This window comes from Austrofundulus limnaeus, unplaced genomic scaffold (assembly GCF_001266775.1).
Source record: "Austrofundulus limnaeus strain Quisiro unplaced genomic scaffold, Austrofundulus_limnaeus-1.0 Scaffold3, whole genome shotgun sequence".
In the NCBI taxonomy this organism is placed as follows: domain Eukaryota; kingdom Metazoa; phylum Chordata; class Actinopteri; order Cyprinodontiformes; family Rivulidae; genus Austrofundulus; species Austrofundulus limnaeus.
Genome location: NW_013952405.1, coordinates 6,613,782 through 6,637,082, shown reverse-complemented (window position 1 = coordinate 6,637,082; position 23,301 = coordinate 6,613,782). Strand labels below are relative to the sequence as shown.

General features: G+C 39.0%; 1 protein-coding gene across 1 annotated transcript in view; it reads right to left on the bottom strand.

Moving 5' to 3' along the window:
• The window catches only part of slc16a4 (solute carrier family 16 member 4), a gene marked incomplete at its 5' end in the record, with an annotated part of 32,605 nt that extends 9,466 nt beyond the window's left edge, over nt 1–23,139 (bottom strand). The window contains 9 exon segments of the mRNA XM_014019936.1: nt 1,095–1,306; nt 6,680–7,321; nt 7,395–7,556; nt 7,639–7,782; nt 7,991–8,123; nt 9,909–10,041; nt 21,096–21,232; nt 22,544–22,661; nt 22,809–23,139. Coding sequence (XP_013875390.1) covers nt 1,095–1,306; nt 6,680–7,321; nt 7,395–7,556; nt 7,639–7,782; nt 7,991–8,123; nt 9,909–10,025 — 1,410 coding nt within the window.
• Nucleotides 23,140–23,301: the final 162 nt, after the last annotated feature.

The window sequence follows — 23,301 nt, the reverse complement described above, 5'->3', positions numbered from 1 at the left end:
ATTCAATTCAGTTCAATTTTTCTCCCAAACATTGCATCCAGTTTTGTCCTCCCTCTCTCGGTTTGTAACAGTGGGTGGTTAGTATCAAAGGTGTGTTACTTCAGGCCATCTAAAGCCAATAGTGACCACTATTTTTCAAAGTGTGTTCACATTCAGTGCTGAGGATGACTCTCAGCTACTACCACGTCAAACTTTAGCTCAGTATTTGTAAATTTGACTAAGTTGTAACCATTTATCTATTGGTTTAAGGTTAAATGATCAATGTTATTTTTACAACATATTTGAGCAAGAGATTTAAAACATTTTAATGCTCGCAAGTATTATTCGTTGGTTCTTTTTAAACAAATAAAACATTTAACATTGTTCTGCATTAAAGAACCAGTTCTTGAAAATGACTTAGAATGTGAGTCAAACTCAAGGCATGCGGGCTGAATGTGGCCCGGCGGAGCATTTTATGTGGTCCACAAGAGCTTCAAAGATGTACTAATATCTTGAAATAATAAAAAAAAATGCTACTTTAAAACTTATAAAAGATTTTGAAAAAGTTTTTTTAAGATCATAAACTACATCTCCTATAATGCATTTTTATTATTTTACCCATTAAATGGTAGCATTCCCTCCCTAGGTGGAAGTACACAGGGTCCTTGGACAACTGATAAATCACATGATTGCTCATGAAAGATGTGAAACTTGTAACAACCCTCTATTGTTTTGTGTCAATAAAAGCTACAAGGAGGTTTTTAAACCTTTGGAGAAGTTAGCTACTGTTGCTACAGAAAGCTGTCTCCCCTTGTGCAAGTAAAATCTAACCTTGGTGCTGTATCTATTTTGTATCTCTTCTCAGTTTCTCTGGGTTTTAAGGTGTCTTGAACCTGTCAACCACGTAGAGCTCAGTTATTGTTTGTGAGGTGCCCAGCTGTAGCAATGAGATGAGGAATGTGATGTTTTGTGTATAGTAGAAGTTAAACATAAAATATCATAGTTAACCATAACTGGTGATTTGAGGGTCACTATAATACTCATGTGGCCCTCAGTGAAAATGACTTTGACACTCCTAATTTAGAACAATGCATATCTAAGGAGGTTTTCCTTACCAGAACAGGTAGCAGCAGAGCCATGTATCCACCACAGAAGATAGCAAAGAAGACAGCGTACACCATCAGCAGCATGTAGGATGTGGCCAGAGGGGACAGCAGGTTGACCAAACCACAAAGGATCAGGTAGGCTTTGTGATAGTGATATTTATGGAGCAGGTTCCGGTCTGTTACCCACCCTGAGGCCAACTGGGCGATGGTCTCTGTGATACCTGGAACAAAAATGAAATGGTGGATGGAAGAGAGACGAGAAGCTGGGTAAATTAAAACTAAATGTGAAATAAAATAAAATAATGTCATGCCAGAGTTTTACACTATTAGCTGTGATTACTTTTTAAAAGTTTCATTTAAATTTGAACATTTCACAAGACCTTTAGCTAATGCTACAAACAAACAATTACACTGTGAACATGCAGACATGGGCAAAAACATTATCACCTGCCTTTTTATTTTGGGCAATAATGACACCCATCCTATAGTACCCAAACCCAGACCTGGTCTAGTTGTTACACACTTCATCTCCTGCATCTGATTGCATCTATTTCTGCTGGGACATGATGACTGCGCAGATATGGACTTTTCTCTGCTGAGGTCAACTGGAATGTGATAAGCGATGCAGAAACTGCAGCAGTGTATTGACTGTTGCAGGAATAGCAATAAGCAGGCAGCGCTGAGCTATAGATCAATGAAACAAACTGGTTTTGTGTGTATCAGAGTAACTCATCCTATGTAGAACCTCTGCAGTAGGCTGCATCCACTGGCAAACAAAACAACAACAAATCAAATTTTGTGCAGCAACCGGACAGCGTCTTCGTGGTTTTAAGGTTTGGAAAGAAGCCTGGATCACTCAAACAATGAGAGGCTTAATCGGCGAACACCTCTGCACTCCTCACCTAACAGGACCTAAAACGAGGTTAAATCGATGACATGAGGCAGCTGTGCAAAGTTTATGTGTTCTCGTTTTTGTGATCCGAGGAATGTCCCGGAGTGTCCCCCTGCTTGCATACTGAAAAGATGTGAGTTTGTTTGTGTGTTTTAGCCTCAGCAGGTTGGTTTAGCCCTGCAGCTGTTCCTGTTCCAACTCAACTCAAAGCTGTTTAAATTTGGCCTCTCCAAGTAGCAACACCTCCACCAAGTGCATCAGGGACATTGGATCTGTGCGTTACTCTCTACTGTGTCATCAAGTAAAGAAAGAGTTAAAGCAATTAACAGAACAGTTCGAGGGTTTTTGAACATGGGTTCTATGTTAAGGTTGTGAACAATTAATATCCTACCTGTTGTGGTTTGCTCTTTGAATAACCTCAGTTCAGTAAAAAGCGTAATTGGTTAGAAAGATGTTGTGTAAATACAGTCTATGTATCATTTATTGGTCTGAATGAGTGTTGAAACTTGTAATATGAGATTAATGTTGCATGACCACTACAGGATTCCAAACCTGGGTGTGGGGCCTACCAGCCGGTTAAGTAGGCCCTGGTCATCATGCAGTAGTTTATTTCGAAAGGATTATTAAGTGGAAACTATGGTCATGGGTGATCCATTGGACTGGTGAAAATGAAGGAATACTAGGATTAAGATTCTGATTTTAATCTCAGAATTATGACTTTTGGAGCTCTTTTTACTCTGTGGTTCTAATCGTCTTACGTAAATAAGCTTGGGTTGTGAAAAGCACAAATTTCTACATTCGTAGTAGGAATGGAGGAACAGAACGGGACAAGAAGAAGCTCCAATATTAGAAGAAAAATCAAACAAATAACAGTAAATCTGTAGTGTTTTCTTTGTGTTCACATGAACTACTAAGAAATGCTTGCAACTAGAACTTTTTTTAAGACAACAGTTAACTTTTGTCTTGGCCCCACTCGAACTGGCTGTTAATCTGGTCAGAAATAAAGTTTCTTCAACTCGAGATTAATCAAAGAGCTCTCTGCAACATGTAAGACATTAACTGTTTATAATTGTTTTACAGAACCCGAAAAAAAATCTGAACTACCCCTTTAAGCTTTTTGCTCTGAACGCTAAAAACCAGAGGTGTCAAAGGTATTCATCACTCAGGTAAAAGTATAGATACTAAGGTTTAAAATACTGAAGTTTCAACTCAAGCTTTTTACTTAAGTAAAATTGTAAAAGTACTAGTTGTAAAACCACTTAAAAGTATAAAAGTAAAGGTAATGGGGAAAAAACACATAAAAGACGGGGGTGGGGGGTGGGGGGGGGTTTGCACAATGAGCCACCCTAACCCATGGACTAAGAGAGGACATGCTAACTCTACCCAGAAAGGTCCTCAGGCTGGGATGCAATCCAACAACCTTCTTGCTGAGAGGCAACAGCTCTGTGAACTGAGCCACCTTCATATACAGTACGATGACAAGGCAGAATGAAAACAAGCGGAAGTGAAATAGAAATGAAATACTTTTTGCATTTTTAAAAAGTAAGGAGTAGAAAGTACAAATAATTGCATAAAAATGTAAGAAGTAGAAGTAAAACGTAGGCTGAAAAAGAATTAATCCAGTAAAGTATAAATAACCTAAATTTCTACAGTAACAACGTTTTTGTATTCACTACTTGACAACTCTGCTAAAAACAAATCCTTTAAGGTTGTTGCAGTAAACACTAAAAACAAATCACCTATCTTCACAGCAGTGACAAGAGCTGAGGAGAAGCGAGGTGAAAATGGCACGCAACACAAGCTGGGATATTTTATAAAACAAGGTTGAGGTGAAGCAGTTTAAAGCAAATCTCTGAAACCACTGCTGGCTTTACTTTCTGTGCTCCTCTGCAAAGTATCATCCACTTCAGAACTGGATTCAAACAGAACTGAGACCCCCCACCCCCCAAATCTCCACGCCAACTACTTCACTCAGTTAGCCGTTGCTTAGAGACTCCGGTTAGCCCCAGCATTGGTGACTGAGTTGATGAACACACTGACCCAGATGACAGCGGTCCCTCTGTCCTCAGACAAGCTGATGACACGGCCGGTTTGGAAAACGGGGGACAGCAGGACAGCAGGATGGTGTCTTTTGAGACTTGGGTGGCACCCTGTGTCTTAAACTCTGTCTCTTTTTCTTCTTCACTGCAGTCAGTGCACATGACCAGAGAATACAAGAACAAACACATCAAGGCCAAAGACTCTGTCAGTCTTGCTGTGTGCTGGCACAAAACTCATCAGAGCAAAGGGTTAGGTAAAACATTTAGACATCTATATTCTCTGGGTTTGTATTACAGCAATGCAGAAATGTTGGTTTGCTTGTGTAATTTTATACAACAGTATAGTCTGACTCCAATCTGTGGCTCGATCCATAAGTTGTGTTCTTCTTGTGCAAGCTCTAAAGTATTTCTCAATGCTCTTTCTGCCATGTTTCTCATTTTGTGCTGGCTCGTGTTGGACTGCATCAAATACTGACAAAGGAATTGCATAATTTTCCTGTCAATCACAATGTGAAACATTATTATTACCCTCTGCTGCGGGAAAAAAATGCAAATGTTTTTGCCCTAAGTCTGTGTGTGCACGGGTTTTTTAATTTATTTATTTTTTGTAGTGTTAGCAAATTATTTCCTGAACCAGTGGATGAGTTGCAATGACACTCACAGAAAGTAATTATTGCATGGACATCTACAACTGATAAATAACTGGAGTTTACCCAATTTAAAATTGTCCCCACAATTAAGCTGACTTAGCAAACACAAAAAATCTGTCTTTAACTCAGCCAACTTGACAGATTTTGAGCTAAAAGTTGTTGAGTGTCATCTACCAACGCATGCTTTGACTTCTACACATTGCAAAAAAATCTTTGCTAAAAACTTTGGCATAAACTATTAGGCTACAGTCAGAACTGCTTGTCTGTTAGTGGAATATCTCATGAACTGCAGGATGACTTTTAATGACACTTTCAAAAAGAAATTATCAGGTACATTATATGGGGCACCAAGTGTAACAAGTAATGTAATGTAATGAAATTTCACTGACATATTTTTCATTATTTAGCTCACTGTTTTTACATTTAGCTAAATTTTACTAAATTCTACATTTAAATGCTAAAAAATATATTTAAATATTAAATCCTGAATCTAAATGTGAAAGTTAAACCTCAAATGGCTGCATTTAGGTTCAGGATTTAATATTTAAATTGAAATTTAGATATTTTTGGAATGGAATGCAGCCTTTGCTGTTGGCGCTCGGCTCATGTTATGATGTCATCATCCTGAAACAGCATTCCATTTCAGCAACCGTTAGCTCTTAAATGCAGCTAAAACTTAAAGCTTATTTAAATATATTTTTTTAAACATTTAAACTTAACATTTAGTAAAAATTTGCTAAATGTAAGAACAGTGAGCTAAATAATGATAAAATGTTGGTGGAAAAGTTTAACATAAGTGAGCTAATTAATGAAAAATATGTTAGTGAATTTTTTTTATTTCCTTTTACACTTGTTGCCTCATACGAGTGTACGTCTACAAATGGTTTACTTTTGGAAGTGCACAGAATTAAGATGGCCAGCACAGCTAACCAAACTTAACCAACCTTAAAATGGCTATGACTCAGCCAGTTTTACACATATTTAGCTACATTTGGTGTGCCAGTAGTTGAGAGTCATCCTCAACACGTTGGCTGAGCATGAACACATTTTGTAAGACTGTGAAAGATTGAGCATGATGTCATTCACATGGTTTAACAAAAATGACTATAACTCAGTCCCTTCACATTTTTTTCAAAGAATGCTGGGACTTTAATAATTTTCTTTTTAATAAAAACAAGAAGAAAGCCTGAATTAAAACATTTAGAAAAAAAGTCCCATTTCAATTTAAACAATCTTATTTTATACTTTAAAAATGTCACTGAAGACCTCTAATTTATAAAAGTTAACATTAGTGAGGTTGTGTTTCTTTTCTTGTCTAAAAGACAAAGCATCTGAAGGGTTGTGAAAAGCTGAATATTACCAGTAGACATACTATAAAGCACAGGTGCACAACAGCTGCTTAATTATTTAGAAAGGCAGACAAAGTGCTGATGAAGAACTAACATGTCTGAGTGGTCAGTGGTCAAAATGTTAACGCTGTTTTCTGGTCATATGGGGGGGGGGGGGGGGGGCCCTCATCAATGGCAGACTGCTAAACCCACCCGTCCAGGCCAGTGGACCAAAGTTCAGCTTTTATGTAAGAGGATTCATTACATAAGACTGCAGAGTCTCAGCAGCTCACAAATAATTAATGCCTAAAAGTTGACTGAGCACTTCTTTGCATCATGTAGAAGATCCAGACTGAAAAACTGGGCCCACCCCTTAACAGTCACCGCAAAAGTCTCTGATTAGTCAAGACCTGCAGCTGACTGTCCACTGTCTGTTAGACCGGGACATGTGGACTCTGTGTAAGAGGATGTTTTATTAAATCACCAGTTTTGATTTTCATTAAATTCATTAAATAAAACTTGAAGTCTTGGTGATGAAGAGGTTTTACACATTCAAATTACTCTGTACTCTGAAGTCACAAAAATTTACTAATTTATATTTAACAAAAATATAGTGGTTCAGAAGATCTCATTGTACAGCAGTAACTACTGCTAAATATTTCTGATTGACTAATGTGAGCCTCACCTGCCACAGAGATGATAAAAGAAGCATCCATAGCATCGATGCCCAGAGTTCTGGCCCTGGCAGACAGGTGGAAGTAGGGGATGAAGTAAGCCAGCTGACTGAAGACCAACGACCAAGTGTAGATGCAAAAGAAGGGGTTCTTCAGCAAAGAAAAATCCAAGACTTTGGCTTTTCTGACAGTCACCTCACTCGGCAGGCTGGCTTGTGAAGAAAATCCAACCGTGGTGGACCCGTTCATGCTCCCGTTCAGCTCTGCTGGGCTGTTGGGAGTTGACGGCTTACACTGGCCTGAGTCATGGAGAAGCTCATGGCTGTTTACACCGTTCAGAACCAGTCTGGTCAGTTCAGGGTTCGGTGCCTGTCCTTGAATACATTCACCTGTTAGGCTCTCAGTGTCCCTGTGAGGTGGGGGAGAGGGTGGGAGAGGGTCTGATTTGGAGAATCCATTGGATAAAGGGGTAGAACCGTTCAAGCAGCTCTTTGAGTATTCCTTCTCTGGAGAACTCTTGATGGAAACAGCAGGGCTCTTTTGGATGGCTGAAGAGTTACGGTTCGAACCAGATGGCTTCACATTGATGGGTCGCAGAAGCATCCCGGAAGCCACTAGGTTCAGCATGAGACCTCCGAGAATCAGCATCGCTCCTGCGGGTGACACACACACGCAATGAAATCTCACTGACTCACTCCAACTCATTTACGTATTTGCTGTGCCTACCTTGCCAAGCGTACTGATCCAGAAGCAGCTGAGTGAATGGAGCGAGGGCAAAGGTCAAACCCATTCCTGAACGCCCTATTGCATACGCTGTCGCCAGTCTTTTCCTGAAGTACAATGCTGTTATCACTGAGAAAGACTGGTACAGCAGAGCAAAACCCATTCCTAAGAAGAAAAAAAAAGTTACATGATATTCAAGTGACCAATCAAAAAGCTGTTTTCAGCTTACAACACAATTTTAACTTACCGACTATCAGTCCCATGCTAATGTAGAGGAAAACCACGCTGCTGGCAAAAATGCTCATAATAAAGCCCCCGCTAACCAGCACAGCCCCTGTGATTGACGTTACTCTTGCTCCCAGCTTGGCACAGGCCACAGAGGCAATGGGTGCTACAGAAGTGACAGAAAAAGATGCACAAAGTTAAATCGATGTGGCTTAAGGGTTTCAGTCATGAAACGTCCAGCTGGTTGACTTTTATACCTTACATGGAGAAAACTTCTAAATTTAAAAGAGGAAGATGTTTCTATGACATGATGAATAAAATCTAGTTCTTTGACTTTAGCAGTTAAACAGGTAAACAATTTTCTTTATTCAAACCTCCAGACAGACGTAGACTGGACATGATTGAACCTATCCAGCTGATGCTTTCTGATGAACCTCCAAACTCATCTTGAAACGCCACAAAGAAGATACCAAAACTTTTTAGTGTTCCCATCACAAGGACATTCACCTGCACAGACACACAAATGAAAATGGATAGATATGGCGTTTGGTATCTGCTGTCTAATGCTTTCATACAAAACATACTTTAAAACACATAAAACTGCTGCAGTTGTGTGTTCAGCAAATGAGGGAATTACCCAAATTTAGACATTTAAACTGTGTAAAATTAAAATGCACATCTTATGAAGAAAACCCCCTTCTGGTCAGGGAGTCCTTGCCTTCGGGGGAGGAGTTCAAGTATCTGGGTGTCTTGTATGTTCGCGTTGCTTTGGTGGGTCGTGAAGAAGAAAGAGTTGAGTTAAAAGCTCTTGATTTACTAGTCCGTCAACATTCCAACTCTCTGGTCAGGAGGTATGGACTGAAAGTACGATATCCAGGGTACAAGCAGCTGAAATGAGCTTCCTTTGTGGGGCAGCTGGGCTCAATCTTAGAGAGAAGGGGAGGAGTGCTGTCAGTAGGGGAAGCTTGAAGTAGACCTGCTGCTTCTTTATATTGAAACAAGTCAATAAAGTGGTTTGGGTAACTGATCAGGATGCCTAAAGGACACACCTCTTTGAAGTATTTTATGGGCAGGTCCAACAGGGAAGAGGCAGTGGAGGAGCCAGACAGTTTTAAACAGTGGAACCATTGGTCTCACAAGGGTGGCCTAGAAAATTAATTTGTTTTCCTACATGGCAATTTGCTGAGGATATAATTGTGTTTCTTGATCATTCTCTCATTTATTTTCACAGAGTAACTGCCATGTAGAATTACATAATGAGAATTACCTATTTGAGCATTGCCGTTAAAATGAATATTCCGTGTATAGAAAAAGTTTCACCAAAATTCTGCAGGCAAAGCAGCAGTTGGGGTGGCTGAAGATTTTTCTACAATGGTCATGGCCACCCCATCCGACCTCCTGGCTCTGTCCAAGAGGCCCAGGCCAGGTGCAGACCCAAGACTCACTGGAGGAATAATTTCATCCCCCTCTGGCTTGGGAATGCCTTGGAGATCCCCAGGAGCAGGTGGTGAGTGTTGCTGTGGAGGGGGATATCTGGGCTTCTCTCCTGGACCTGTTGCCTCTGTGACACAACCATGAATTTACATTCATCAAGCAGAAACCTGTAGGCAAAGGTACTAATGTTTGAAGAAAAACAGTCTAACAATCGAGAAAGACAAAAAAAACTAGTATCAACACTGAGCAATAACATTCTTCAAAGCAGAATTAGAGGAGGTAAAAAAGTGCAGAGTCAGCCTTTGAACCAGACTTTCATGTTCTGGACCAACTCATTCTGTGAGACTAAGGAAGTAAGCTAAATCTTGGTCCTAAACCTAACCCCCTACCTGTAATTTGCCTTTGGACCCATGGGGACCAATTCCCTTTCCCCACGATGCACTTCGGTCCCCACGAGGCTGCTTTTTTTGGGAAAATTTTCCCTAAGGCTAACCTCACAGGTACCTATCTGACCCTAAAACTAACCTAAACTCAATTCACACCTTGGTCCTAAAGCCAACCCCCAACCCACCAATGTCATTTAAACCAAATGTGGATGCGGCTTTTGTCCTCAAATGCACCAGTTGTCAGCAAATGTAAGCATTTTGTCTTAAAATTGCCCCCAAATATCACCAGAAACAACCCCCCGCCCCCGCCCCACACACACAACAAAACAAAAACAAAAACAGTTTTAGAAAAATACTGACAATACTGTCAAAGATTTCATCACCTGAGGAGACTGTCTTAAAGTGGCTTTAGCCATGTTGAATTCTCTAACAGATCTTGAACAAAACAAACTTTTGTTAAAGGTCAACCTACCAGGAAACAATGCAGCACCACCATCCAGCCCCACCCTCCATCTGGAGGGTCCTCATACTGGATTTCTTTCTCCTTGTCCTTCTTTGTGCTCATGGCATCTTTCCTGAACAGATTCATGACGGCCTCTGTTTCACTGGAGGCAAACGGAAACAAAACAAAAACACACACAGTTAGAATGATAAACCATCTCATAGTGAAGGCTTTTTTAATGACACATTTTGAAGAAAACAATGCACGTTTCTATGAATTTTATCCATGTTTCAAATAATCTAATCAAAGTCATTTGGAGCCAGTCCAAAGTGAACTCTTTATCAAGACCTACTGGAAAGTTTGAGGAGAATTTAACAATATTAGAGATAAGAAGTTATTTTGCCGGCTGAAATCTGAATGAATGGACAAGATCATTTCATTTTTATCAGTAGCTTCAAATGCATTTCAAGTCTACATTCAAACAAAAACATTAAAAACCATTTTTATATACATTATTAAGTATTTTTCTTTAAATAAACAGTTTCCCTTCCACTTTTTTTCATGCCTTCAAATACATCAAGTGAAATCCCATTATTTCATGATAAAACTGGTCAGTCCCAGCACAACCTGCAAAGCTTCATCGCTTCTGTTCTCACTAATGTCTGAACAGTGTTCACATTAAGTTTGTATAGTTGACGAAATATTTAACACTTCTGCTGGGTTTAAATGACCCAAAAAGGCCTACATTTTAAGGCCTTGTGAGACATTTAGACCCAAGAGCAGCAGGAACAGTAAACATATTTTTATGCCTTCTGTCATGAACAGCATGTTCTTTGCAATGTTGGGCTGATAAGAAATTAACTCTAGTTATCAATCCATTGGCTTGCTCCAAGAATAAAATGCAATAAGTGATCTAAGAAAATGTAAAACTGGACTTATCAACTAAAATTTGGATCTGAAACACAGTTTTTTTTTTAAGTTTACATGACTCAGTCTGAAAAACACTTCCTTTAGTAAAGCTGCTGTTGTTGGGAGATTTTCATAGTCAAGATACAATCTTTGTCTGGAACAAATGTTGCTTTAAAATCTTTTACAGTGATTAACAGCATGTGCTGACTCTTTTATATCACTGAGCAGCAAAGTTAATATTTGCATTTGTTGATTTGAGAACAGGGTTTGTCTTTGTTGTTCATTGATTAAAGGAGGTTTGGACTACTGAACACATAATTAAGTCATTTTGTGGCAACTTATATGATTCTTCTGTCTCTCGGATGTAAAGGCTTTGTGCTAATACAGAGGGCACTGAAGGTCACCATGCATCCAGGTCATCAGGTATTTATTAAAACTTCTAATTTAATTTTAAGAGTTTTGTTAGTTCTCTTCTGGACAGACTCCTTGACAGTCTGAGTTTGATTCCCAACCCTGTTGTGTTTATTAAGGAAGACCCCATAAACCCCACACCGTCCCCCGATGTTTCTAGAAAAAAAGTGCAACAATAAAGCACAAAAATACAATGAAAGAATTGAAAAAAGTAAATGAGTGAATGAGAAAACATTACAAAGCTATTTCTAGAACAAAACACTTCCACTTTTTATAGCTCTATAAGGAATATGCAATATTTAAAGGTTTGAAAATGACTGGAATAATAACAATAATAATAATAATAATAATAATAATAATAATAATAATAATAATAATAATAATAATAATAAAAGAAAAAAACTCCTCCCTAGTTTTTTAGCAACTGTTCCAATGAGTGACCTCTGATCAGACCAGAGGAGCTGATTGGTCAGATCAGATTGACTTATTTGGTGCAGTGTCTCCTGGCCTCAGTTTTAACAGCTCCCCACATCATAAAAGTGTTAATGACTTGTTTTTTTGTACAGAATATCTCAGCACAGGTAACTATGGAAAAACCTGAACCTGAACAATCACTGACAAATATATGATTAGAACTTGATATGAAGACAGCAAATCAAATATGCACAAACAGAAGGTCAACAGATTGATAAAAATTGATTACTGGGTTTTTTTTTTCCACCAAAGGGCTTGATTAAAGCCTTGTTCTTCTAACCTACATTTGGCTAAAATTGTGATTATATTGCACAAGCTGGGTCTCTCTCCATCAGCGTGTTTTTATACATTTGAAGCTGACTTCAGCTTTGATAAATGGATCTGAACATGTGTGAGGAGCTGATTTATAATCAACATGCTCTTGGAAGCTGTTTGTCTGCTAACAGGCAGAGTATAACTTTTATTACTTCGACCACTTCTTGGAACACGTTTCACCAGGATCCTCCTCCCTGGACTTGGAAATGTTTAAGAATAAGCTTTAATCAAACACGCCAGGCTTTGTATGCAAATTAATGTCGCACAAAAACAAATGAAAGAGAATAATTAAAAACGTTGGATTAAATCAAAGATAACCAGAGCTGAACTTTCGACTCTCCTCTTCAGGAATAACTGACAGAAGCAGCTCATAAATGGATGCTGGAGTGGTGCCATGAGAAACACGATGCAGCAAACATGAACAAGTGATGAGTGACAGCAACACTTAATTCTGCTGGCTTCTTTTAAAATAGATTGGTGGCTTGAAATTCGTGACTTGACAATTTCAGGTTATATAACACAGCAGACACGACATAGAAGTTTTTAAAGTCAATTTTCTAAAAAGCAATAACTTAAAAAAAGCAGATTCTTTTGTGCATCAAAAATCAAAGCTCATGTCACGCAAGATGTTAGCCTCTGTGTCTGTCAGAAGTTTATACACAAACAGGATGATGATGGAAAAGGGGAATAAGTGTATCAAAAGAAGAATCATTAAATTTCAGGGGCAGGGATCTGAGCCACTAGATCTGACTTTGAGCTTTGTTTAATATCTGACTTGCTTTTAAAATCAGGGAAACCTTCTCTTTGCAGCATTTTATTGCACCCTAATAACCTGTTTACATTCCCTTGGACTTCACTCTTATAAATTGGTCACATTCTCCTTTAAAAAGCTTCTGCTTACTTTAGAGACATTAGGGTATCGATGAAGATGTGTTGAAACAGTAATGAACGTTACATTAATTAATCTTATGGTTGTGGTCGTGTCTTACATGTTGCCAAGTTCCTCAACCTGTCCAGTGATGTAAGTACAATTCTTGATAGACAAATAAACCAAACAGGTTCTGTTGTCCCTGAGTTAAAAAAGCCTCTATAATTCTGCACTCGCTGAATAAAGAAAGATAAATCAGATCAAGTATTAACCACAGGTTCTCTGAACAAAAACCCGCTATAAAGGAAACATATCCTGCTTTTAAATTGTTCTTTTTCACATTTAAATCATTCAATTGGGATCTTTATAAAGTGGAACAGCGAAACTTTGCTCTGAATTCCTCCTTATTGTAGCTCCACAAGCCCCTCTTTTTCCTTTTCTGAGGTGTGTCTCAGATCAACTCTTTTTGACACTGTCTCTTAAATAAGGCACTTCTCACCCCGCCTTCCTTCAGCTTCAAGACCGATCCACTGCAGTTTGATAGAGGGGTTTACGACTATCTCGAGGAGCAGAAATGTTTTAATTACAGATTAATTAAAAGATGTCAACAACAGAAGACTTGTCCATCCAGCCTTACATGTTGGAACTCTGACCCTGAGCCAGAAAACAATGAAGACGACAAAATTGTAGTTAGTGAGTCCAGACCTTATTTAGCAGTTTCGTCACAAATAATGTAATGTAATAATTAAAAAAATTACATCATGGTAAACATAGAAAACTAAACAGGTTGAAAAACATGACCCAAACAGAATATAAAGATGTCTGTGCAGCACCAAGAGACATAATTAAACTTCTCTGCCCTCTAAGAGACTCCAAGTACATAATGCATTTAGCGGCTAAAAAAGTGGATTTTACAGGATATGTCTCCTTTAAGGATGAAGCAACGTGTAAAGAAGAGACAGGAATAAAAACCGGATGTAAGTGGAGTTTATTGATGTTTTTGTTGTCAACACATTGGCTTGTTTTTAGATGAATTAAAATGAAACCTTTCTTTCCTCTCAGATAAGATTTCCTGCTCTCAACTCTAAAGAAACATAAGATATGGTTTCATATGGTCATTCATTAATATTGAACAGAGCAAACATAATAACTACATGAATAAAAAAATAGCCTACTGCAATATTTTGGGATGTAATGTTTCTGCAGCTTGTAAGTCTTTAAAATCAGTTACAAACACAGAGAAATATAAAAACTAAAAAATAAACACAATAATCTCTGATTGGATAGTAAATTTCTGATAAAAATACAACCCAAACAATATGAGAATATCTTTCACATTAGGTTTGCCATACATAAATGTAATAATAAGTTAATAAGGATTTATAAAATAAAATAACAAAAGATTTTGGGAGCAATTAAACAACACATTAAGTTAAATCCTCATCTTCCTGAGAGTCATCTCTGAAAAAACTGGAGACAGTAAAAAATGATTGGTTTCTTGGAGCCTGCATTGTTAGCTCAATCTGACTTAAACTTGTGTAATAAGTTTGGACCAAATTGACAGGAAGCTAAAAGCAGATTAAAAGTGGAATGAATTGGGCCAGTGTAGTGTGAGGAAAGTATTCGCCTCCGAAACATGTTAACAAGTTGTACTCAAGAGTGCTCGTTTGTGAATGTGCTGAGAATCTAAGTGTAAGAGGGGCGGCAGGGAGCAAAACAACATAACCATGCCTCTGTGCCTTTTTCATCATTTATCTGGTTCAAAAGGATGGTTTAGTTTGATTATTTAAATATTTTTCTCCAAAACTGGATCTTGTAGAGCTATAAGTTAAGATGCATTTTCTACTTAATACAGTTATTTTCATCTCCACTGACAGATTTATGAGTCCTTGACTGTGCATGATATACAAAACACACAAGCAACCTAATGACAGAAATTTCTTAAAGGGACAGTGCCAAGTTTTTTAGTGAATCATCTTCTCGGATGCTGGAAAACAAAGTGGTTTCTGAGAAAACTGGTGATGTAGTTAAAAGAAAGAAAGGCTTGGCTTGAGGTCTGTTTTACGGATTCATTAGTTCTAACGTGCTTTAAAACTCACTTCAACACTTTGAGGAAAAAATCTACTGAAGATAAATTTTATAACTTCAATACGAAGCAAAATTATGCATCTATTAGCACAGAAAACTGAAACAAGAACTGATAATAACCCTGGTTTTCCTAAGACTTTAAAAACAAATGAATGAAAACATTTTTAAAAACAACTGAACTGAGGTATAGATTTTCATTCATCCAGTAAACAACAATCCTGAGTGGTTCAAAAGAAGGAAACCAGACTTCTCTTGTTTCTTGTTTCATTTCTCATCTAAAAGGTTTCTTCAGATGCTCAGATTTTCCATGGGAAAAAGCCTGAACTTCAAGGAGGAAATGTTTTGCTACTTTTCAAAAGGTTGATTTGCATTTAAGTTTAGATTTCCTACAAATCAACTCACCACACTTTAAAACTGTAATTTCATTGTGCTCTGTACAATGACAATAAAGATCTAATCTAAAAGCTTGGGACTTTGCTGGATGAGTCATTTCTTTTAGGGAACAAAAGAACAAAATCTTGGATACAGGTGGACACAATGACATTTCTTCATAGGGTAACTGGACTCTTCCTTTAAGATAGAGGGAGAAGAGCTGAGAAGAGCTGCTGTTCTTCCATAATGAGTGGAGGCAGTTGAGGTGGTTAGGACATCTAAGGATGGCCCCTGGACGGCTCCCTAGGGAGTTTTTTTTTTTTTTTGGGGGGGGGGGGGCGTGTCCAGGAGACCCTGCGGGAGACCCAGGACACTTTGAAGAAACTGAAAGTCTCTTGGCTAGCCTGGGAATGCCCTGGACTCCTTCCAGGAGAGCTGGAAGTGGTGGCTGCAGAAAAAGATATCTAGGCCTCATTTCTCAGGCTGCTGGTTCCAAGACTTTGGATGGATATAAGGATGATCATCTCCTTGCCTCACAATAAGTAGCCCAACCCCTTCAGAGGTTTACCTGTATCATGTCCCTCAAAAACCTGAAATTTTCACCAAAAAAACCCATACTATTCCGGGGTGGTGAAAGGCAGAACGTGAGGCAGAGATAGCGTCTGCACCGCAGAAGAGCTGGGAAAGGAGGACGGGGAGAGGTGGAGAACTTATGTCTAACTGTAGAGCGGGTCAGGAGATGGGTATTTAATTTTATTTATTAAATTTCTTTATGTTCTACAGACTCTGAGATGTAAAATAAATTTGAAGCTGGGTTTAAAAAAAATCTGTGAGATTGCCCCATACCTGTAAAAATGGGGGAAAATCCATGTCAAGGTGTACGGAATATCTGTACACCTTGACATGTATGCAATTTATGGTCTTTTAGTAAGAATTTTTTTCTCTCAAAAGAGAACAAAATGACAGTTTTTATATGCAGTTATGGCAGTTTCCCCCTAAACCTGCCTGATAGTGACCACTGACTAAAACAGTTGAAACTCCAGAGTAATTGATTTGGTTTATCGTCATCTACAGACTGCAGACATCACACTAATCAAGCAAGATAGAAGAAGTACGGCCAAAGGTTTTGGCTCTGGCTCAACAGGAGTCACAAAGCTGAAAGTCAAAGTTTCAACATCAACTTAAAGGTTATCCTGTCGGTGCGCACACAAGCTCCGAGGGCTGAACTCCACCAAATTCTGGGCCCTGTACACTCTCGATGTCAGTGGGCCTCTATCCATGCCAGAGCACGAGGTGCATAAGAAAAAAAGGGGGATATTCTTTTAAATAAAGAGGCACAAATAGGGTTTTAAGCTACAATCAGGTCAGATTATATTGATGAGTGGTTCTTTCATTCACCAGTTGAAGTGATGCATTTGGCCACCTGTGTTCAAATACCTAAAACATTTTGCTACATCTGGTTTATGTACTAATGTTGTGATCCATGACACTTGAGCAAATTTTGATTTAAAAACATTTATTCTTGAACTTTAGACAATTTGGTACATGACGTGCTCAGTTTAACTGTCTGCACACATCATAAACTGAACACCCAATGTTTCTTTTGTGATGCAATAATAGTGAAACCATATTAACTGAGATTATGTTCACCCTTATTAAACCATGTAGTGTATCAGTCCTTTAAAGTCACTAAGAATACAGTTTGATAATCAGCCATAGTTTCATACAGAGACACACAGGTGGAGCTCTACAGGTGTGTTTATCCTCTCTAACAGGGCATCAGAAGGCCTGTAATGTGTGTAAAGGACACACTGGAGGGGGGTCTGGGGGTCCTCCCCCAGAAATTTTTAAATAAAGTAGAAGCTATTTCCTGATTTCTAATGTATTTTAACAGGTTGTTAAAATACTTTTACTTACACACAGAATTAATTAGAGACAACTAGAGACAAATTCTTCAGTAAACTAGTTGCATCGTCCTGTTTTTAAACTCTCTTATGGCTCAGAGAATTAAATTAATGTGATAATTTATCTCAAACAGGCTTAGAGAAGGTTTTTGCATTTATTTTGTTTATTATTAATTTAATCTTATTTATAATACAACATATTGTGCCAAACAATGATGACACACAACTGCATGTTTCAAACTAAAAACATTGATAACTTTATCCAATGAACAGGTGTAATTATAACCACCAACGGTGAATTTAGGGCAGTGTTTGACTTTTTTCTGATTTGATGACAGGCCCACTCATAACTGACATGACATCATGCAGCTTTCTTCACAACATAAAATAACACTGTGTCAAAGAATGGTGACGTACAAATAACTTGTGTCAGTTTCACCAACCTGCATGTAAATTAGGAACAAGTGATACATGGATGTTTGGAACTGATTAGAAAGCTAATGATGGTTGGATTGACAGATTTATTTACTGACGTTTATTTAACCAGGAAAATCTGAACTATGAAAACTAATTTCTACAACTTCCTAGAAATGAAAGTAATAAGCCTATCACTTTTATATTTGTCAAAAGTAAAATAAAGCCATTAATCATGCTGTAAATTATGTCTTTAGATCAGTAATTTATTACATTAAGTTCACACAGCTGACTAGAATGTAGGCTACTCAAAATAACATTTTATATTTCCTTCACACCTGCTCATCACCTCATCTCTTACCTGAGACACACTGTCCTATCTGAGACAATCTGTCCTGAGACACTCTGTCCTATCTGAGACAATCTGTCCTGAGACACTCTGTCCTATCTGAGACAATCTGTCCTGAGACACTCTGTCCTATCTGAGACAATCTGTCCTACCTGCTACCCCCGACTCTCTGTATCCAGCTCTTAGAGATAGTTTAAGTATTAGGTATTTTACTGCCAAGGTGCCACCTGAAGTCAGTCCGCTTTAAAAACTCCAGAAAATATCATGAAATGACATGAATAAATACCAGATCACTATTTGTTCTTTGCATCATTTCACTGTTAAAAAGGAAAGGTTTTCTAAGCATGAAGCTCTGTTTTTATGCAGAAAATACAGAAACTCCAAGAAACAAACTTTTTTAATGTGATTAATTTATTCTTGCTAAGATAATAAAAATGTACTACTATAATATTTATAAGCTTTACTATATTCAATTCAATTAAAAAATGCTTTACTTTTTCAGAGGGAAATTAATTGTATTAGGATATACAGGTACTGAAGCAGGTAGACTAAAGAACAGAAATATTTGGTGATTTATGAATGTAAATTATAATCAATAAATATCAGAGTGGACTTGGACTCAATCTTAGGATTAAACTACAGTTTAACTGATTAAAAACAACTCAATAATGGATTAAATGCTATCACTAAAATTGATCACTAACATCAGCATGTGACATGTAACATGTGACTATAACAGCAAGCTAACTTTTCATAAGAAAAACAGCTGTCCTGTGGACTTATTTCTGGTTCTTTGTAAAGAATACAGTTTGATCAAAAATTGGAGGAGTACTGAGAATTCATCACAACATTGTGTGTCTGCACTGTGTGTGCGTCTCAGTGAGCCAGAGGAGGGGGGCGGGCATCGGACTACGGGACATGCAGCAGCTCTGACGAGGCGTATTGACCACACCAAATTGTTTATTTAAAAGTTCTACAGCGACAGGAGCTTTTAAACAGCCAGTCAGCAGGAAGACCATGGGAAACTTCCTGGTTCCCCAATAGTCTGTCCAGGTCTGCCCTCAGCCCATTCAGCTGCGTCTGGGTTACACACTTCCTGGTTGCTGTCGGGCGGACTAAACCATTTTGCGCCTCCAAGAGGGGTACCCCAGAATGTCTAATATGTTGGGTGGACAGTAAAATAAAGTTCATTCTCTCAGATTATTTTATCAATATATTTGAAATAAATTACTACACCAATTAGTTGAAGGGTCCATTTCATTTGGGAAAAAAATAAATAAAAAATCAGGATTTCCATGGGCCCCTCTCCCTCCTTGAGCCCTGGGTACTGAGGTCCACTTTCCCCGGCACTTCCACGCCCATGGCTGAACTGATTACAGTCTGACCAAAAAATTATTGTATACATGTACTGCAAAACAGCTGTGATAAAGTTACTAATGAGCTAAATTTGGTTTAGTTTATTAGAGTTTATTTATTTAATTTATTATGTTTCAGTGACTTTAGATGGAAAAGAGGATGCCAAATGACACACCTCATTTTAACATAAAAATACACTTAAGGGAAAGCAAGGATTTTTACTCATGGATTCATCTATAAACACGTTTTTTTATTCCTCTCAGTCAAATGCTATATTTGAGTTTTTCTATTTTCCTCTGAGCACAAACCGCTGACATGGCAGAAACAGAAAAACCAGCTGTACGACACCACGTGTGAACATTTTCACAGCTTCGAGGTTAAACTTATTCTAATGCAATGGACAAGTAGAAAACAAAAAGGTCCTGAAGTGAGTCGTTCATGGAAGGAGCTGGAGATATTCTGCACAGAAAAAGGCTAAAGTTCCTCAGAGCTGATCAATAGTTTACCTTTAGCTGCAGTTGCTGCTGCACAAGGGGTTCATGTGAAGTACTGGAGGCAAAGGTTTGCTTACTTTCGACACTCAAAGATGTGTACCACTGGCTCATTTACGTCCCTCTCTCCACCCCAAAAAATAACTATAATAAGGCCTACAGGACAAGAGGCCACACCTCACTGCAGCTGCAAAAATTTGATGAGAACATTCAACAGCTTAACGCCTCTTTTTTTAACATATGAGAAAATTTCTCTGTGCTTTCTACGGTAAAATGATTTTTACTAAGATACAATCATTTTTCTCTGAAGCAGAACAATGTGAACCTTCATTTATTAAATGAATATGTGCTCATCAGTCTGTAGCCTGGCCCTTGCCTTCCTACGCAGCTCCGCTCAATTCTAGTTTCCTTGTCTGGGACTTCTCCCATTGAGATGGATTTYDYTGGCAGATTTTTAGCCGGGCCAATCAGAGAACAGAACGTCAATTTTCTGTGCAGTGTCTGCTTATAGTTTATTTTACCTGGGCCAATCAGAGAACAGAAGGAGGAGCTTTGAACGACTGAACGATGAACGATGTTGATAAGGCTTCCAAATTAAATAAATTTGTCTGACAAAGCAGCAGCTCTCATTTACAGTCGTCTCGTTTGGCTCGGTATATTTCTCCTCTCAGTAGGGTTGTTTACAGCACATGCAATTTCCAGTTAGCTTCTTAGCTTAGCTCCCTTCACAGCGACAGACGTCGCAGCCAACTGATCCAATCATTTTAAACTTCAGCAGAGGCCACGCCTCCTGCAAGAAATCAATTCTCTATGCATCAAGTCCAGATCCTTGTACGAAGCAAAGTGAAGGACAGAGTCTGGTTTAAACCAGGCTAATCAGTCTGTAATCCTAGCTTGGATTCTACAAACTCTATCAAACAGAAGGACAAACAGCAACAAATGTCCTGGATTAAATTCAAAGCTGTAAGACCATCATCATTCTGTGTGCAAACTATTTCTGTGATCTACACATTGCACAAACACATCGAAGAAATAAAATGTTCTGCCATTTAAAGCTCAGGGTAACGCGTAAAATGTAGCCTCCTGTGACAAATATTTGATATTTCATAAACTGTAATAAAATAATAATGAAAAGAGTACAAACCACTGTCAGGAGCCCTCACTCAGATGCTCTGTGCGATTACTTGTGCACAGACAAGAACTTGCTTGTCAAACTTAAGAGCTTCAGGTTTTGTTTCTCCTGTCTGTGAATATTTGGGTGTTTACCTGAAGTGCTGTCTTTATGGTATGCCTGGAGGCACTGAGGGGGCGGAGAGAACTCAGAAGTCTTATTTTCTGAGTGACATTCTCAGGGCGGGTGAAGAGCACTTGGAACTATGGCTGCATCCAGATCAGCTTTAAACCTACAAGGAGAGAACACAATGATGAAAATAAATCGCTTAACGAATGAACTTAAGAAATAAACAGCATTACTCATGATAAACCAGTAAACAACAAATTATCTGCAGCTAACAACGTGTTTGGTGTTCTATTAATATCAAAATGTTTGACATGAGGAATTCTTGGACAGATGACGTTTGTCTCACATCAGTGAACATCTAAGCCGCCTCAGACACAGTTACACAAACCTTTGAAAAGCTATTATATGTTTCACAACAGCTGGCATCAACTCAGCACATCTTGACATTAAAAGAGTAAATACTAAAGGCACTTATTGTCTCCTCCCGTATCCGCCCACAAAATCTTGACACACCTGTTAAACATGTTTTTAAACTTTAAGAAAAGGTTTTATTTTATCTTAGAGTGTGACCCACACATGTAAAAAAATCTTATAAAACCATTCAGAAGATTGTGATTTTTTTTTTCCATTTTGATGAATGACCAAGCTCTGCACAAGCTCTCAACAAACTCTACCACATAAATGGAATTTTGAAAGAGTTTGCTCTTTATATGGGTGGTTCTGAAAGGGCTTCGAGACCTAAAGGCAAGAAAATCAGCTTCTTGATAAAGCAACCTGTTGGGAAAAGTGGGTCAAACAAATAGCACACATTCTAAACAGTTGCACACTGATACTGCAGAGCAATCACCGGGTTAAAGTCTGAAACAAACAGGGATGGAGACTTTATTTTAATCAAATCTGCCTGTTGTCACTGAACATCCATCATATACAGCTTCTAGTATGCAAGAATTGTTTTATATTGTCATTTTTGTGTTTGTGAAATGTACCTGCAGTAATCTGAGTGCAGGCTGCAACATTTAAAGTCGGTGAAACAGACTGACCAGCTGCGGTGAACAAGAGGATCTGAATCCACACAGGCCACTTTTATGAAGCCGGTGGGCACATTCCAAAGTCAAAAAATAAAAAATGAACATTTATCTACTGACACTGTAAAATTAGCAGAATGCCGGCATGTTCTGACCTGGCCAGTAACCTACTTCTGAGTAGATTACCTAATGAGCTCCATTATTTCTTTACTAAAATCTAACTTTGCAAGCTGAACTCATTCTTTTCTGTAAAGAAACTTTTTTGTTTTACATGATTCCTCCCTCCCTCCACCTCAGTGCTATATGGAGCTTTGAGAAAACCTATACATATTTTTTTTTAAAGATTATGTCTAAAAGGGGTGTTTAAATGTAAGCTGCAGGCTTAGTCCTCAGGGGCAAACACAGAACCGCATTATTGTGTAGAAGAGGGGGGAACAGGGTGGTCTTACCGTGCCTTGCTGTGGGACACTTCTCTCCACTTGGCAGGACTGATGCATTGCGCCTCTTTGCTCAATTCAACAGTGCCGGTGGGGGGAGGAGGGAGGGGGGTGTTCAGACAGATGCAAACTGAAAAGAAAAAAAAAAACGCTTTAAAAGAAAAAATAATCCGAAGTGAGTTTTTAACAACAAAAATAACTTTTTAAAAAGTTGACAGAAAGGAGCGGTTTGAGTTGAAGGCTGCAGCAAATCTCCACGAGAGGAGCTTAAACGTACCTGCGAGTTCTCCCCCCGTCTCCTCTGAGCCAGGTTTCAGTCACTCGGACCTGACAGATGGTCTGAGGGGACGTCTCGCGCCGTGCCTGCGCGTGCGCCTCTCTGAGAGCGTCAGGAGTGCGGGACTTGTCGGAGATGAAGGGCTGTAGGACCTTCTTGTCTTCTCGTCTCCCCAGGATGACTGGGCCATAACTTTTGTCTCGGCGCGCCGGAGGAGCGGCTATAAGATCGCATCTCTCATCTCAGCCTCATCAGCATCGCTCGCCTCGCGCTCTGGCCCGAGGAGCGGCGGAGAGCCCTGATCGCACAGAGTCACGTGACCGCGAGGCGTCTCAGCCCCCCCCCCCCCCCCCCCCCCCAACTGAGGGGCGGCTGACGGGGGGCGGTGGGGTTAAGAGGACGAGAGAAAGCGCCCCTGCAGCCACAACATCCAAATCAGCGCAGACTTTACTCGGGTCACTCGGTGCGTCTCTCTCTGCGCGGAGGGATTTCC